Below are 18,899 nucleotides of genomic sequence, written 5' to 3'. Positions count from 1 at the left end.
TTTTTTTTTTTTTTTTTTTTTTTTTTTTAAACTGCAGGGTTTGGGAAAAAAGTTATAAAAGTAACAATTATGAAAAGGTCATTCGTTTCTGCTGTTGTGTGGCAGTAGGACAAAATGAATGTGTAGCTACAATATGTTCCAGTAGAACTCCAACAAAAGACGAAAAAAAAATCCACATACCCAAAGTCTCTCGGTTACTTTTTCCATTCAAAATGGCAACATTTAATTTCACATGACTGACAGCTCCATACAGAAAGTTCAACAACAGAGTTTACAGCAGTTAAAGGGACAATCAATCATAAACCATAATCAACAAAACAAACACAATGACAGAAATTCATAATTTTGTTAGTCCACTACAAAACCAAGACTCAATTACATTAAAACATGCACCACTGTAGTCTGAAGCTGAAAAAAAATTCCATTTGGTCTATTTATTGAATCATTCTGTAGGAGCGGTTGAAGCAAATGTCTTCATAACATTTAACCATATCCTGATGCTTGAGATTTCTCTAGAATCACATAGTATTTCTCTAAACCCTTAACATGTGACCCTTCATTAACTGCAATACTTCAGTAATAAACTGTACACTGATACATTTACACCATGGAAATATGTACAATCACAGATATCAATTAAACTGGGCATGCGCTTCAATAAACTGAATATACAATGCGTCACGTTCTGGCTGTTGTGCATCATGAGAAGGGTGCACCGATACTGATGGAACCCAAACCTCTCATGTTTGACAACATTGAAGACATTCAACAATAAATTCAGTTTGAGAATACATTTGTGGAATGATGCGTAAATATTAAACCCAATTGAGAGATACTGTACTGTATGTAAACATACCTTGAAAACTGTATTCTCTAGTGCCACATATGACAATATATATATAAATAAATGTACATATGTATATTTACATATGTACATTTACATGGATACATTCCCAGTATTTTTGTAATAAAAAAAACAAAAACTGACAGTTAAATCAACAGTTCTCTAAATTCTTTTAAACAAATCCTGAATTATTCAACATTCATGAATCTTAGACGCATTTCAGGACTTGTGTGTAAGACTGCATTAGTTTTAGCTCAGTGTTTCCAAGCTGAGCTGAAACTAATGCAACAGAGTGTATATTGCATGTGCTATGTATACCTTTATAATGGTAGTATTATATAACACCAAAGGTGTCCAAAGCACAATGTGTGCTAGACAGCTCTCAAATCATGTAGTGTACCTTGATGTCACTGAGCTGTCTCATATTGTGAGGAGTACATTTTGGTTTAAGACCAAACAAAACTTCCCTGTTATAGATCACATTAAATAATACAAAAGGACAATCGGTTGCAAAAAGGAGTTGGGTGAGATAAACAGAAGTACGTAGCGCAAAGACAGTTCACCAATCACATGGTTTCCTGTCTAAACTCTAAACTTTGGTGGACTTCAGGACAGAAACTCACATGAACTCAGGTTCATCACAGCACAGGTGCATCTGGGGGTTTTCCAATGGGCTGAGTGGCGAGTCTTTCAGTGCTTCTTCATGGAGTCCAGGACACGCAGGATGTGCAGGAAGAGGTTGACGATGTCCAGGTAGAGGTTGATGGAGGCCAGGATGTGCTCCTCGGGGGAGAGCTGCTTCATCAACAGGTGGGTGTCGTAGATGATGAAGCCACAGAAGACCAGGGCCCCTGCTCCAGACATGATCAGCTCGGTGCTGTCGCTGTTGAAGAAGAACTGCATGGGGAAACAACTGTCAGTATGGGGGGTGGGCTTCTCCGTAGTATATTGTGTGAACTGAGGTGAGAGCAGAGCAGAGGGACTTTTCCTGCTACATAAGAGTGGCTATTTTAAGAGTTGGAAGATTAGCGTTCATCCCTCAACGGCCTCAAGTATGTGGACAATCGTGTTCCACAGCTTCCACATTTGGGCTGGGCAATTAAGCAAAAAGACATCAAGGTCAACATCATGAGTCTCTGACCTCATTCTAGTCATGTCGCCACATGCTATTAATCTATTACTTCTTACAGGCTGAATGTAAATACTGATTTAAAATAGAGTGACTCAGTCTCTCAGTGTGGTGTGGGGTGAGTGTGTGTGTGTGTGTGTGTGTGTGTGTGTGTGTGTGTGTGTGTGTGTGTGTGTGTGTGTGGTGTCTGCTGTTGAGAAGTGTGGCGGATACAAGCACAATAAAAGCGCTAGACATAAAGTATTCACATGGAAGTATTTGGAACTTTTGTGTTATTTATTAATCACGGCCGCGGTGTGCTAGGACTTTTACTCCTTTCTGTCTCCGCACATCCGTGAAGAGTCGTCATAAAATTTAGGATCACCGCAAGAAGTGAAACGTGCTTCAGCTTGAGCAGATGTGGTTTTGCCTAACTCTGCATCGCCTGCAGCTAATCTGTTTGCATCCTTTCACAACTTCCCACTGCCTCTGTATGCGCCCCTGCTCTCTTTACATTCATACATGCTTTGTTCATGTTGTATACGCTTGACTGTTAATGCTACTGACAGACAGCATCCTTACACTTCTGTCCTTCTCTCTGGCAGGTCAGTATGATTTGAGCAGGGTAATCCACTTAGACATGTGGATGTAAAAAAATATATATACCACAGTCCACTGAGTGAAAACCCACTTCAAAAAACTTGAATACATGTTAGTACAGCAGTTTTTCTTCTTACATTATGTTTTTGTTTCAGTTTCTTTCTTTCTATATCTATTTCTCTTTCTGTTGCTTATTTCTTACTTTCTCTTTTTTTGTGTCTGTCTTTCAGAAGCTTTTTCTTTCTAATTTTCTCTCCATTTGCTCATTCATTTCTTTAAAAAACACACACACATCGTCAGCATTCATTTCAATGAGGCCCTTTTCGTTGATGCCCTTGGCGTAATGACAGAGAGGGATCTGGCCAAAACAACATGGAGCCGTATGGCAAAAAGTGGAACCTGGCTAAATCATCTGGCACTCCTGGTACATTACCATGAATTCTGCTAGATAAACCAGATGGAGGATAAATAGTCCATGTGATAACTTTCCAGAGTTCTAAAATACTTTCTCTTACTGTGCAGTGTTTTGGTGTCTGATAAACCCTCAGGCTCATGGATCTGTTACTCTCGCTTTTTTTCCTATCACACAAAGTAGACACTTTCATGTCACTTACCCTCATGAAGCTTGCAATGAGGAGGATCCACAGGCAGGCGAACAGTCTGAAAGGACAGAACAGATAGGTGAGTCGGACAGTGGCTCCCTCTGGAGGAGGGATACAGCAGCACCGATTCAAAAGAACAAAACACTGAGCAGCCGCCATGACGCACTCACCCTGCTCCCAATTTACTGAAGTCTCTCTTGGACTGGAAGGTGTAGACAGTCAGTCCAGCGAACACAGCACAGGTCAGGAACAAGGCTTGCAGCACAGTGGAGTATTCATAGAAGGTCACTGCGGAGGGAAGAACTCTGTGGTTAGTCTGCAAACAGGCTCAAAGAAGTGAAACTGACTCCATCAAAAATACTTACACGCTGTGGCCACAGAAATAGCTTCCAGCAGAGTCTGAAAACAAGAGACAATTAGTGAGACCTACACTCGAACCAGCCAGAGGCTGTCATAACAATGTAGTGTAAAGATAACAGTCACTGAGCAGCTAAAATGAAATGAGTAAATATGGAAATTAATGGAAGGGGTTTACACAGAGCACCTATATGCTGGACAGTGTAGGATAGATTGTAGTGCTCCAACTAGCTTACCTAAATGTTACGTTCCCCAACACTGAGCCAGTGAGATGAAACTATTTTTCTACTTTACAGACTGGGAACAACAACAAAAAACAGCTTACAAATACGAGCAGCAGGTAGAGGTTGACAGGATGCTGGTGTCTGTACACGGCCAGGGCCACCAATACAACCAGAGAGCCCAGAGCCGAAACCAAAACCAGAGCAGGACTGGGGAGGGAACCAGATCACAGTCAGACATCATGGCCAACTCAAGCTTCAAGGATATCATTCATAAAAGATGTACGATTAATCCATTCCAACGGTTTTTAAGTTAGAACAGATGATTTTAAATTCAGGACGATATCCATTATAGTCAAAAGAGGACTATTTAAACATACGGAAAGTGCCTAGCTGTTGGGACATCCATTATACATCAAACCCATCTGTTGTTGGCTGGAAGCACAACGTTAAAGAAATACGTCATCCACAAAATGTTACTCAGCGTGTGTTACCTCAATTTCTTGATGAATACTAGGTTTTTCTTAATCCTTCATGAACTGAAATCAATGGGGTCCAGGTGCAACAACAGCAAAACTACATCCAAAATCTCAATTCATGAAGATTTACAAAGGTAGCAGGAGACAAGTAACTGATGAACAAATGGTCATTGTGGGGGTGATGTAGAAGAAGAATCTCCCAACGTAATAGCTAGGAAATCCACCTAGGAAAAGTCCCCCGGGTTCCCTAAACTGTCCATGTGAAGCAGGTCATGAAGCTGGCCTTCTGTCATCTCGCATCCTTACCTGGCGTGGACAAACTCCTTGATGGTTTGAGAGAACATGAAGAGGGCAGAGGTGGCTGTGGTCAGGATGATCTGCACGCTCAGCAGGGTGTACACCTTCCTCAGGAAGTCTGGTCAACAGAGACAACAATGGAGTCACGGGGGGGGGAAATACAGTTACTGAACCCTCAACTGGATTGTAAACTTGTGTTAAAATGTGAGAAGAAGACCACCGGCATCTGGCTTTAAATGTTTGAACCGGTATTTACTGCTGAATATGTTGAACTGAACAGTAAGTGGCACAGGTGGTAATTCAAGGCCAACAGCATCAGGTACGTAGCGTCAGTCACGTTAAGCCATAACTTCAGGTGACGTCATCTCAACACTAACGACGTAGACGTCGGTAAAGCTAATGCTAACCATTGTCTGACGTAATGTTTTAACCAGCGCTATCAAGCTAACACTGTGCGCACACTTTTTTTTGAGACACCCCGGTAATGATTGGTTGCTAGCTATAGCTATAGCAACAGTACAGTAGTGTAGATGTTATGCAGCAACTAATGCTAATTAGCGTTAGCTGCCGTGGCTAGGCGACTTTACTTACCCATACGTATCTGGATGCTGGCCGTGGCGACATTCGTGCCATAGTTAAAGTCGTCTTCTATAGAAGACCTGGGGTATTTTTCGGTGCTCATCGTGCTTCTGTAACGTTTTCTCAGCCAGCTAAAGAAAGGTAGTTACTGTGGCTCGAGGAGAAGACGGAAACACTGGTGTTTGCGATGCTGCGCCCGTGACCAACGCCAGGACGTGACGTCGGCGAGCTGAGTAAACAAAACAAAAACAAAAAGGTGTTTTCTTATTCTTATTTTTTTCGGCTTTATGGAGGGTGACAACCAGCGTTAAGGCGCATTGCCGCCAACTACTATGTTGAAGTGTGGACCACAGTTATCTATGAAGTTATCCACTAGTCAAGACAGCCTCCACTTCGAAAAACACAGTCAAGTCAGCCCTCAATGTATTTTGCGGTGTGCGTATAAACCAGGCATTACGGTAAGAGCGTGTTAGAACTGACTTCAAAATAAGAGCAATATTCTGGTGAACGTAATAGGACATGTCACATTCATTCAATAGGTCAGCCAATGGGCCTGTCAATGAAAGTTAAATGAATTGCAAAATTAAGAACGTAAATAAAGATATACATAAATAAATGAGACTAAATTAATACATAACAAAAAATGTATTAATAAAGAGTACAATTCTATAGACCAGAATGAATTCAAAATGTAAGTACTCTACATCAAATTAAGCCATTCGATTAAAAAAAAAATTTATATATATATATATATATATATATATATATATATATATATATATAGTTACAAACTAATTTCACTTCGGATTAATAGCAAACCACCTTATGGTGTCTCTCAGATAATATAAAAACATTCTGATGTAGGTTTTTTAAATTAAAGCCCTTTGAAATCGCAATCATGAGCTAATTTCCCTCTAATTTAAGATTAGATTTAAAAGGAAATGGTCTATGGTTTCACACTGATTTAACTTTATATTAATAGCAGACAACCTCAGAGTGTCACCAAAAGAATATGAGGACATTCTGATGACTCATTTCCAAAATTAAAGCCCTATTAAATCACATTCACAACCTTACTTCCCTCTAAACTCAGATTAGATTTAAAAGAAAATGGCCTATAGTTAAAGTCTAATTTCACTTTGGATTAATAGTAAACCACATTAGAGTGTCACTCAGAGAGAATCAGGACATTCTGATGTAGTATTTCAAAATAAAAACCCTTAAAAATCACATTCATGAGCTAACTTCCCTCTAATTTCAGTTTCGATTTAAAAGAAAATGTTCCATAGCTACAAATTAATTTCACTTCAGATTAATAGCCGATCACCTCAGGGTGTCACTCAGAAAATATCACAACATTCTGATGTAGGATTTGAAAATTAAAGTCCTTTAAATTCACAAGCATGAGCTAACTTCCCTCTTATTTGAGATTAAATTTTAAAGGAAATATTCCATAGCTACAAACTAATTTTCCTTCAGATTAATAGCCAATCACCTCAGGGTGTCACTCAAAGAATATCACAACATTCTTATGTACAATTTCAAAAATAAAGCCCTATAAAATCTCATTCATGAGCAAACTTTAAATCATACTCATGGTCAATTAATCTCTAATTTCAGATTAGATTTAAAAGGAAATGGTACATAGTTACAAATTACAGTGTAACTATACCTTAATGCCTTTAGCCAATTTATTTTCAAATCAAATCAGAAATTAGATGGAAGTTAGCTCATGATTGCGATGTAAAGAGTTTTTATTCTGAAATTTGTCATCAGAATGTCCTGATTTTCTCTAAGTACCACTGTGATGTTTTCTGCTATTAATCTGAAGTGAAATTATTTCATAACTATAGACCATATCATATTGGTCTTTGGAGAAGTATTATTTATTAAAACAGTGATTCAAACAATTGGAATTATCAGTTTGCAGGAGGTAATCATTCATGTTTTTGAGTTATCATTCATTAAATGTATTATTTCCTATTCATTAATTTTGTTTCATTTGTAGATGTATTTATTTTTATGGGTTTTTACTTATTCGTTCATTTATTATCACTGTATTATTGAAGTAATGAGAAATACCCTATCACGTTCACAGGATGTTTGCTCTTGTTTTGAAGTCTGTTCTTACAAGTTCTTGCCGTAATGCCTAGTATATAGGCCGCAAACCAACGTGGAGGCTTGGCTTGAACGCAGTCATTATCCAATCAAAGATACAAAAAGAAGCACAACAACAAATACTACAAAAAATACAAAGCGATATTTCACTGAACACAAAAGCTCTTTTTTAACAATATTTTTTAATATTGTTAAAAATACTTAATACATTACTCACGACCCTTGAGTATTTACAGTATAAAACGTGTGTAAGTATGTAAAGAGAACATTCAGAAAAGAATAAACCTTCTGTTTAAAATAAACAATCTAAAAAACAGGCTCTACCACTCGGCAAGTAAAGCTAAATTTCAGTTTCTCTTTGATTATTGAGTTGGCAGGGGAAATCCAGAATCATAAAAACATGAGACACATTGAGGAAGCTGTCAAAACAAGTTTGACATGTTCAGAGCATTAGCCCTCACGTCTTTCACCCAATCATACACAGGTCATTTAAGTCAGTGAGGGTACCATGAGTTGGGTTTAGGGTACACTGTTTATCTGTGCCCTAGAGCAGGTTACTAATGCTGCATTTAGCAAGGCAGACCAGAGAATTTGGTCTTTAGTTTATTTGATTGCTGTTATCAAAAGGCTAGTTAAGAAAAAAACCAAAAGCATAAAGGACAGAAGTAAAACATACTGAAATAGATATACTAAACACAAACAAACAATATCACATGCACATAGGAAACATACAAATACATTCAAATTATGTGGAAAAAAAGGTCTAAGTGATTGTCCTACTGTGGAACACTGCTTGACATTACAACAAATGTAAGCACATGAGAAACATTGGGGGCAAGTTATTGCTTGGGACCACAAAAAAGCATAGTCAATATACAACACTATTAGATTACAGGAAGGAAGGGTGGAGATAAGACAGTTTGGAGGACGTAAAGACATTAAGGAAAATTAAGGAATGGAAAGAAAGCAAAAAGTAAGATAAGAGAAGAAATGAGGGAGGGAAGGAAGAGCAGATGATCGGAAGAAGAGACAAAAGAGCAGTGGAATTGTGAGTAACGTTCTGTAAACGGATGGATATTGAACCGGCCTACCATACACATGCTCAGAGGTCTCAAAGTTTCAGGGGACCCCTTGGCCTTCACCTACATAATGGGTGCATCTCAAAGTCACTTGAATGCATCCACTGAGCAAATTATGAGACTTAAGATGCACTCCAAGGGACACGTTTCAGCAAGGAAGACAATCAAACAACCACAAAACAACATAAAACGACTACAAAGATACACAAATGGGACTACATAGAGACCAAAGCAACTACAAAGAGACTCAAAATTACTGCAAGGAGAGGCAGAGCGAATGCAAAAAAGGGGCACAACAACCACAGACAAAAAAAAAGACAAAAACCACAACTACAATGAGACAGAAAATGACCCCAGAGAGACAAAGAAATACACAGAGACGACTTCAAAGAGACATAAAAACAAGAAGAAGAGGCTGAGCAACTACTTAGGGAGATTCTCATTCTGTCTTTGAGCAATGAGGTTTGGGTTTTCGGGGAGTTTCCAGAAACCTTCCCTGAACCAAACCTGTTTGGGTATATTTTACCTAGCAACAGTGCGATGTAAATTAAGGATTGGCTGGTGTCATGCGGTGGGCAGTCCTTAGGGCACTGTATTACTCCGCACTGCTCAACACTTTCGCTTCAATTTACCTCTCTGATCACAGCGGACGGTTCAGAAGAGACTCCAGAAGAAAACCTGGCCATCATGATGCTTGGTTATTGTCTAGCCGCTCTGCTGGCTGTCTGTTTCGCTCAGGATGCCATGCACAGTGAGTACTAGTTTTTTGGATGCTGTAATTTAAACCAAACATGTTTTAACTAACGAATACCACAAAGTGTACCTTAAGTAAAAAATGACCTTCATCCTTGAAGCAAACTAAAAGAGTGAAGAATAATCAGGATTATGTTTTTGATAGCCAACATACAGAATACAAGCAGGCAGAGGCTAGTGAAATAGAGTCAAAGGATTAAGAGAAACATTATGCCACAATGTTTTTCATTCGGAGGAATTCCCCTCAACAGTTCAAATTCAGTTTCGATTTCCTGTAAACCAACTGTGCTGTGGCAGCACCCTCCACTGGCTCACACTCATACTGAGGAGTTGTTTTTTTAAGGATTCCTGCAGCAAACCCAAACTAGAGTGACTTTTCCAATGACTTCCCATGGGGAAAAGTACTGATTAAGGTGTGTTTTGTGAGAGAGGGTGAGACTCCATTGTTCAGTCAGTTACCATCAAATCGAAAGGACCCTCACCTTGATTGGGATTAGTCTCATTTTTATTATCCCATTTTTGGAGTTCACCTTTCTTATATTTTCTATTGTGGAAGAGGACAAACAAGTTCTACATCTTATTTCTCATTTCAGAATTACAATTACACTATGTATATGTGGAATGGTTTTTCAATTGTGATTGGTTTTTTTTTTAAAAGGTAACTTTTTTTCTTGAAAGGATACAATTGCACATATCCAGAATGCTAAAAAATGAAATTGTGGATACCTGAAATCAAAAGCCCAATACACATTAATGTGGGCAAAAGGGACGACATGGTGGATATCTTAAATTCCCCTTTGGACTAGGAAAAATTTAATTTATCTCCAAAATGTATCCACTCTGGCTATTAAATGTGAAACGATAAAGCGCTCCTTCAACATCTCCCATAGGGGTTCATCTGGGTTGAGATGTGGGGACTGTGAAGGCCATGTCAAATGATTCCATATCATTATCATATGGATCAAACATTCAGTGAGCCCTGTGACCAACATTGCAAATCCTAACAAAAGAAAGTCCGTTTGAACCACCAGTAACCTGATGTGTGTCAAAGTGAAGTCCTTTCGGTTTCAATGCGGTCGAATCAGTTGCTTGTAAAATGGTAGTTTGGCATAATCTCCTCCTCCTCCGTGTCTCCTCTAGCTCCGCCCAAGGTTCAGGTGTACAGCCACAAACCGGGAGAGTATGGGAAAGAAAACACCCTGATCTGCCGCGTGAGCGGCTTCCACCCCCCTGACATCACCATCGAGCTGATGAAGAACGACATGGAGATCCCCGAAGCCCAGCAGACCGACCTGGCCTTCAAAAAGGGCTGGCACTTCCACCTGACCAAGAACGTGGCCTTCACACCCAATCGTGAGGATAGGTACAGCTGCAAGGTCACGCACGGGACGACAGTGAACAACTACGCCTGGGGTGAGTCGGGGTCAGACAAAATGTGTGTGTGTGTAACGGCAATATAGAGAGGTATTAGATAGGAAGAGATTATTTAATACAATGATAGTAATAGATGTAGCACATACCTTTGCCAAGGCTGGACATTTTTCTAAAGTTAAAGAGAAATTCAGTGTTATTTATATATTATATTATATTTATATATAGAGAGAGAATTAAAAAAAATGATACGGATCTTGATGCAGGTCTGCAGCAAAACACACAGTGGTAGATATTCTAGATGTCATGTTTCAAATCATTTGCCCTCAATAAACCAAAATACAAAAAAGAAATGCAACGTTAATCATATGTTGATGCATAATCAGTTGTAAGTGTTGAAACATGTTGCATCACCAGCTTTTTATGACATTGATTAAAACAATCTTCTGTATGCTTTTTCTTTCTCGACAGAGGCAAACATGTAATGCACATGACAGTGGAGGCCCAGATCGGTGAGTTCACGTCCTTATGTCCTAGCTGTCGGTGAAACCACAGTGTCTTATTTAGCAGACGTTGCCACGTCTCCGTCCGCTTTATTGACGCTGTGATGTCATTTTTCTCCATCCAGAGTGATACCAGATATTTTTGGCCCGGCTGCAGCGTGTATTCTTCACATCTCCAATCAACAGGATCACAGTCTCTACCGACTTCCTCACCTCCCTTTTTACCCACAAAACATGAGATAAATATCAATATCAATATAATCAGAATTTCTCACTCAACTATTTAAATGGGAGATATTGCACGGGCTGCGGAAGCGCTTATGCGTTTTGTGATTTAGCGATGTAGTTGCTTTGACAACCTATTTTCCAGCTTTTGATAATGAAATGTGTGTAACTGATAACGAAATGTTTATTTGTTTCTGTAAACAAAGTGTTGAGATGTAATTACTCTTTTCTCTACCTAGATGAGGCAATCAAATGCTAATTGGTCACGTTAGAAATACACAAATTGGATGTGTTTAACAATTTTGATTTTTTAGTTAAGGTATTTGTTAATCCCCTTTACAAAATAAATGCCTCTTGAAAAATCCCTGATGCCTGTTGTTTTTTTTTACACAAATCTCCACAATGTGTAATTTTATCAAAGGGATATTGAACACCCAGAATTTTCCTGTGAGCTGTGGATGGTCATTGATTAAAGGTTTTTAAAAACACGTAGGCATGTAGCCTCTCCGATAGCAGGTAATCTAACGATAACTATGAGATACTTATACAAACTTATGAGATAACAGGCCTTATTCTCACAGCAGATATTTTGACTTGCCACATAAGGCAAGCACAGGTGTGAATAATTAAATGAGTGATGGCTGAATTCCATTTAGTTCGTGTTATAGTAACTTGATTTTCCTACAAGTGAAAATGTTAGACAGGCCTTTCAAATGTCTTATACAAAGTTGGTTTCATAATTACATCAAGTGATTTATTATAGTATAGCTGTGGGCTAAACAAGCTATACTAAAACAATGCATAGTGGAAAAACTTTTCAAATACAACCAGTACTAGCACTGTACATACTTCCTGTGTGTATATGTCCATAGGTATATAAATATATATACAGTACCAGTCAAAAGTTTGGACACACCTTCTCATTCAACTACTTTGAAGAATCTAAAATATAAAACATATTCTGGTTTGTTGAGCATTTGTTTGTTTACCACATAATTCCATGTGTTCCTTCATAGTTTGGATGTCTTCAATATTAATCTGCAATGTATAAAAAAAAAAAGAAAAACCATTGAATAAGGTGTGTCCAAACTTTTGACTGGTACTGTATATATATATGAACCTACATTAGTACTGTATATGTATATACAGTGGGGGAAATAATTATTTGATCCCTTGCCAATTTTGTAAGTTTGCCCACTGACAAAGAAATGAACGATCTATAATTGTTATGGTAGGTTTATTTTAACATTGAGAGACAGAATATAAAAAAAAAATCCAGAAAATCACATTAAATTGATTTGCATTTGATCGAGTGAAATAAGTATTTGATCCCCTAACAAAACATGACTCATTACTTGCATTACGTTGTTGGCAAGCACAGAGGTCAGACGCTTCTTGTAGTTGGTCACCAGGTTTGCGCACATCTCAGGAGGGATTTTGGTCCACTCCTCTTTGCAGATCTTCTCCAAATCCTGAAGGTTTCGAGGCTGTCGCTTGGCAACTCTAAGCTTCAGCTCCCTCCACAGATTTGCTATGGGATTAAGGTCCGGAGACTGGCTAGACCACTCCATGACCTTAATGTGCTTCTTCTTGAGCCACTCCTTTGTTGCCTTGGCCGTATGTTTTGGGTCATTGTCGTGCTGGAAGACCCATCAACGACCCATTTTCAGTGTCCTGGCTGAGGGAAGGAGGTTGTTGCCCAAGATTTCACGGTACATGGCCCCGTCCATCCTCCCCTCGATGCGGTGAAGTCGTCCTGTCCCCTTAGCAGAGAAACACCCCCAAAGCATAATGTTTCCACCTCCATGCTTGATGGTGGGGATGGTGTTCTTGGGGTTATAATCAGCATTTCTCTCCCTCCAAACGCGGCGAGTTGAGTTGATGCCAAATAGCTCGATCCTCCCGTGTAGTTCTGGGCTGATCCCTAACCTTTCTCATGATCATCGATACCCCACGAGGCCAGATCTTGCGTGGAGCCCCAGACCGAGGGCGATTGATGGTCATTTTGTGTTTCTTCCATTTCCGAATAATCGCACCAACAGTTGTCTCCTTCTCACCAAGCTGCTTTCCGATGGTCTTGTAGCCCATTCCAGCCTTGTGCAGGTCTACAATCTTTTCCCTGACGTCCTTAGACAGCTCTTTGGTCTTGCCCATGGTGGAGAAGTTGGAATCTGATTGATTGATTCTGTGGACAGGTGTCTTTTATACAGGTAATGAATTGAGACAGATGTCTTTCATACAGGTAACGAGTTGAGATTCAGAGTACTTTCTTAAAGTGAGAGGACTAATCTAACTGGTATGTGGGAGTCAGAATTCTTGCTGGTTGGTAGGGGCTCAAATACTTATTTCACTTAATCAAATGCAAATCAATTCATAACTTTTATATAATGTGATTTTCTGGATTTTTTTTTAAATATTTTGTCTCTCACTGTTAAAATAAACCTACCATAACAATTATAGATCGTTCATTTCTTTGTCAGTGGGCAAACTTACAAAATCGGCAAGGGATCAAATAATTATTTCCCCCACTGTATATACATATATATATATATATATATAGTGGTGCCAGAAGTATTAAGATATTTAACTTAAGTATAAGAAGCAATATTACAGTGTAAAAATGTCCTGTTACAAGTAAAGCTCCTGTATTCAAAATCTTACTTGAGTAAAAGTATAAGCATCAAAATATAGTTTAAATGTAAGTATAATCTACATCTGCAATATTACAAGGAGAAATACAATATTTGCCAAAAATGTAGTAGAGTATAAGCAGGGGCGCCGAAAAGGGGGGTAAAGGAGACGGATTCTAGGGGCCCATGATGGAGGGGGCCCAGAGAGGCCCCTAATGATGATGAAATTATAATACAGAAAAAATAATGACACTAAGTTATTATCTAACATATAATCACACATGTTTTATTTTCCATGTCCTGGTAAAAAAATTTGCCGCTGTGTTGGGGGCCCTGTAAAGATTCTTTTCATGGGGCCCAAAATCCCTAGCGGCGCCCCTGAGTATAAGTATAAAGTAGCATATAACTGTATATTTTATTTCCTTTTCCTTCATATGTGGGCTATTTCACTTTTCTTTTTCAATGACAACATGTTAAGTCGGTTTATCTCATTAGTGTTTGAGTGTGTGAGGAAGTAAACATAGAAGGCAACTAATAATCCACACAAACAAATGAACGCAAGCTTGAGCAACTCGCAGGCAGGAATCTGATGAAACTGCGCCACAGAGACGTTGCAACATGTCGTTGTAAGTTCTACCCAGCGACACCTTCTCTCGATTATTCTATTGGTGGAGTATGTGGACACCCGGATACAATCCTGTACTTCCATCATGATACGCCGAAACTCGTTTTTGGTGGGCGGGGTTTGGTGGCATCCAGTTCAGATACAACCCGAGCGTCCGAAAACAAGACATTCTTACTTTCGTTTTCGCCGAGGCGAAGTTTGGACGAATATACAGTAACTTTATCAGTACAGAGACAAACTGAAGTTGACACCATGAAGACATTTGTCGTCGCATTTCTCGTCGGAATGCTCTGCTTTTCCGCTTCAATGGCCAAGACATGTAAGTATTCTACCGTACTGGTAAATGTACAACTATATTTACTAATGGCGCTGTGTTACTACGCGCAAGGCCTTGATATGACAGGAAGGACCAGAGGCCTCGGAGCATAGATAGATAGATAGATTTGCCGTTTAAAAGTGAAATAAAAGTAATTAAAAACTTGATGCGATGTGTATTTAGGCGTTAATGTCTTTGACGGTGCTCTGACGTCGTAAATATTAAAATATAATACATTGACGAGTCCGAGGCCCAAGACAACGATTTGAAATCGTAACCAGCAACGTTAACCTCTTGTGTAATTTGTCATGGTAGTGGAATAACTAAATAATAATAATAATAATGGATTTTATTTATATAGCACACTTTAAAATACAAAGAAATCTCAAGGTGCTGCACAGGGTAGAACAATCACAATAATCAAATATAATAATAAAACACTAAAAACAAAAAAAAAAAAAAAAAAAAAAAATTTTTTAAAAATTTAAATTAATTAATTAATTTAATCATAATGAAATCTAAGAATATCTATTAAAACCGAACTGATCATTTCTTCCCAATGTATAATATATTCCTGGGAATTTGCAATTTTAGTTTTACACAAATCAAGGTACATGAAAGTGAATCCTAATTAGGGTATTTCCTAATAAGTTAATTTTTTTATTTGAAAGCCCTTAAAGTCATAAAAATAAGAATAAAGAATCCAATACAACTTTTTACCATAAAAGAAGAATATGATTTACAAAAAAAAAAGCCTTAGCCCTTACGTTTTAATTATTTATTCTGTCTTTTTTTGTGTCTTTTTGTATACACCTGATCCCATTGGTCAAATGCAATTCATTTTAAAGTGAAAATGTGCAACATCTTATGTGGATGTCCATTCAGTGCTGATGGTAAATGAAGTCCACAAAGATGGGATATAAGAAGTGGACGTAGTCATGGCGCCGTCACCATTGGGTTGTGGACTGCTGTTATAAATGATAAATTTGGTGATTTGGTCGTCACCATCTTGGAATACGGTCGTTGCAAAGTTCTAAGACACTTCAGCGCTGCCTCCTGGCAAGCCACAGAAGAAATAAATGATCCAGTTTGTGTTATATTGAGCGAGGAAGCTGATCTCTCCTGCTGCGCCTACATGTACCAGGATGCATTGCGTGCAATTTTGCTACATCTGATAAACAAACAAACAAAATGTCTATAAAGGAAATATTCCTTCACCTAAACCCAAAAATACAACTGCAGCCTTTCTGAATTTAAGTTTCTCTTTTACAGTACTAATGTAGGTTCAAGTGAAGCTCTGTCACATTTTTATTAAATGATTTCCATACAGGTGTGAATTTTTTTTTCTCTGTTTCTTGGTAGCTCCCCCCAAGGTTGCTGTGTACAGCCGACTACCAGGACAGAACCTGAAGGAAAACACCTTAGTCTGTCACGTGACCGGCTTCCACCCGCCAGAAGTCCGCATCGAGCTGCTGAGGAACGACCAGGTGCTCCCCGGTGGCCACCAGACGGACCTGGCCTTCGAGGAGAACTGGCACTACCACCTCACCAAGCACGCTCCCTTCACCCCGAACGGAAAAGACACATTCTACTGCAGAGTGACTCACATGGGGAAGACCAAGATATATACCTGGGGTAGGTGTCTGTCTCTCTGTTTGTCTGTCTATGTCTCTGTCCATCATTGACATCTGTATCAGACTGTGAGTATAATCATTTAGAATAAGAAGAAAAGACATTTACGCATTATGAACTATAACATGCTATTTGTTTCTACTACTTTACTATGTCTTACTAAATCTGACACAAATCATGAAAGATGAAAAAAATAAAATTAAGATAATATATTCAATATATAGCCTATATATGACATAATGTATACATCATATACTGTTATGTGTTTTTCACAATCATATAGGCAAAAATATGTCGATATATCTTGAATATTAAAAAAAATAGATAAATATATATTTTTCTAGTTTGGTCTTCAACCGATTACAGAAATAACACTCAACATGTGAGTGAATCACTAATATTAATAATAATAATAATCATAATTTACAGCACAGGTCATACCTTTAGGGTTACAGTAAGCCTAACCCCTTCTTCATACAAACAAAAGAAGAAGAAACTTAACACAGTGTTTCCCAGTAGTTACCTAACCCTAATTTGACCCTGTCTCGTTCATTACCATGCCGTGTCATCACCATTCATATCTACACAACCAAAGTGTTTATGATTTAACTGTTTACACGAGCACAAAGTTCTCTATAGATCTGGCCTCCTCCTTTTGCTCTCCACATTGCACCAGATTGATGCATTTAGATATGTATGTAACTGATCGTCCTAACAGGTCCGCAGTCCTCCCACCACAGTCTCAATGAGTTGTGGGAAACACTGAATAACAGCACAAAGAAACACATAGTGTAGTGGATCTAGTAACAAATACTATAAGTCAGAAATATATGTTTTAACTGTAACTAAAAGAAAATGGAAATTAACTTCCTCATGAGTTTTTAGTTTAAAATATTTAAGTATAACCACATTTTCAATCTCTCCCCCACATGTCCTGTCTCTCATGACTGACACCTACTGTCAAGGTTCATTTTCATTGTCATTTTGTGACAGGGGGTTGCACAATGAGATGCAAGTTGTAACCCCTTCACTCTACACACACATAGAACCTGTCAATATAAATAAACACATATTTTAATGAGAATTGAAACAAAATAAAAGCATAAATGTTGAAAAAGGATAACAAATTTCAGGTTTATGTTCTGGGTTACTAAGTTCTAAGATCCCAAACTCAATAAAAATTAAACAATATAAAAAAGATAAAGCACTGTCAGATAGTTACCCTGATGAGATGTCACAAGCACAGCATTTGTGTCCCAGGCTATTATTTCAATTATTGTGGGAAGAGATTTTTAAATATTGAGCTTATTTTTGTATTTTATATCTTAGTCTTTATGTTTGAAAAGCTTTTCATTGACCAGAGAGAACAGGTTCCCATCATGTTTCTATTTCTCTCTACAGAACCCGATATGTAAGCTCTACGCATTGCCTGCTCCAGGTGTGTATCATATTCATTCTCAATGTCATTTTTTCAATTCAGTAAACAAGTCATTTGTCCCTATAGTGTGAGTGACACTGTTTTCATCCTTTCTTTCATAACCACAGGTCTGCCAAGCGTCAAGGAGATGAATCTTGGAATGATTGGTCTATATCATGGGCTTTCATGTCGGAAGAATTAGAGAAAGGATTGCACTTAATATTGCACTTTGATTCAGAAATAACATGTAAAAATATAGCTTCGTTAAAGAGTAACTAAACCCCAAACCCTGTTTTCAACAAAAAAACAACGTATATTGGTATTGTTGTCAATTCATTCAGGTCCAAATGTAGGCATTTTATCCAAAGATTGAGGATTCTACATATTGTGTCAAGCCCAGTCGTTAATGTGGTTGTTTTTAAAAAATAAATTTTACCTTTCCAGGGTAGAGATACTTCATCCAAAATGATGTTACTCTTTAAGTATTTGCTGATCACTAGAATTGGAAGGAAGAGATCCTATCAATATATAAGGTATAGGATAAAGTTATCACAGGGTTAAAAGACATGGATATATTATGAAATCAGTTTTTCATTACATTGAATGATGGATTTTGGCATCTGCTGAAGTGTCCTGTCAGCTTTGAGCCCACAAAACAAATTAACAAGAACATTTGACCGATATGAAAAATATTGCTCCATGGAGCTTTGAGGAAGCTTATACACTGGCGAATAGAGATGTTAATGCTTTGCATTCCTGTGTGCGTTTGATGCTTGAGCTGTAGTGGCTAAAAGACTGTCATCTTAACTGTTTCCATTCATTTAAATGTTAATCAAAGTGCTCTTTAATTTTCTTGTACACATGATCTAATGAAGTAGAGGATTTAACTTCAATAGAGCTACATGACTGCAAAATCTTCTTTATGCTGTCTCTGAAGTTTATAATAGCAGGTCTCAGTTTGACATATTGGGCTCCGATTTACTTTGCAAATGTATTTCATACAGTATGATCGGGTAATAAAGGTGTATTACACTTCCTTGTCCAGTTTATTGAATTATTATATAATTTACATTTCACAGCAGAGTTTCAAAACGTCAGCATGTTGGAAGGAGAGAGGAAGTGATCATTCCTCCTGTTCATCTC

At 38.1% G+C, this 18,899-nt stretch overlaps 3 protein-coding genes across 3 annotated transcripts; 2 read left to right on the top strand and 1 right to left on the bottom strand.

Moving 5' to 3' along the window:
* Positions 1 to 188: 188 nt before the first annotated feature.
* On the bottom strand, positions 189 to 5,496 carry tmbim4 (transmembrane BAX inhibitor motif containing 4). The gene is made up of 7 exons (XM_054624540.1): positions 5,100 to 5,496; positions 4,518 to 4,626; positions 3,837 to 3,942; positions 3,520 to 3,553; positions 3,325 to 3,442; positions 3,167 to 3,212; positions 189 to 1,741 (listed from the first exon to the last, which is right to left on the bottom strand). The coding sequence occupies exons 1-7, from the start codon at positions 5,188 to 5,190 to the stop codon at positions 1,535 to 1,537; spliced, it is 711 nt and encodes a 236-aa protein (XP_054480515.1). The 5' UTR covers positions 5,191 to 5,496; the 3' UTR covers positions 189 to 1,534.
* A 3,407-nt stretch (positions 5,497 to 8,903) lies between these two features.
* Positions 8,904 to 11,500, top strand: LOC129112361 (beta-2-microglobulin-like). Its single transcript, XM_054624427.1, has 4 exons — positions 8,904 to 9,035; positions 10,178 to 10,450; positions 10,880 to 10,920; positions 11,037 to 11,500. The coding sequence occupies exons 1-3, from the start codon at positions 8,972 to 8,974 to the stop codon at positions 10,891 to 10,893; spliced, it is 351 nt and encodes a 116-aa protein (XP_054480402.1). The 5' UTR covers positions 8,904 to 8,971; the 3' UTR covers positions 10,894 to 10,920; positions 11,037 to 11,500.
* Positions 11,501 to 14,519: 3,019 nt separating this feature from the next.
* LOC129112391 (beta-2-microglobulin-like) lies at positions 14,520 to 18,791 on the top strand. Its single transcript, XM_054624474.1, has 4 exons — positions 14,520 to 14,710; positions 16,070 to 16,342; positions 17,741 to 17,777; positions 17,885 to 18,791. The coding sequence occupies exons 1-3, from the start codon at positions 14,644 to 14,646 to the stop codon at positions 17,752 to 17,754; spliced, it is 354 nt and encodes a 117-aa protein (XP_054480449.1). The 5' UTR covers positions 14,520 to 14,643; the 3' UTR covers positions 17,755 to 17,777; positions 17,885 to 18,791.
* Positions 18,792 to 18,899: the final 108 nt, after the last annotated feature.

Source organism: Anoplopoma fimbria, chromosome 23, assembly GCF_027596085.1.
Source record: "Anoplopoma fimbria isolate UVic2021 breed Golden Eagle Sablefish chromosome 23, Afim_UVic_2022, whole genome shotgun sequence".
Classification (NCBI taxonomy): domain Eukaryota; kingdom Metazoa; phylum Chordata; class Actinopteri; order Perciformes; family Anoplopomatidae; genus Anoplopoma; species Anoplopoma fimbria.
The sequence above is the reverse complement of the archived record's forward strand: the minus strand, read 5'-3'. Positions and strand labels throughout refer to the sequence as shown.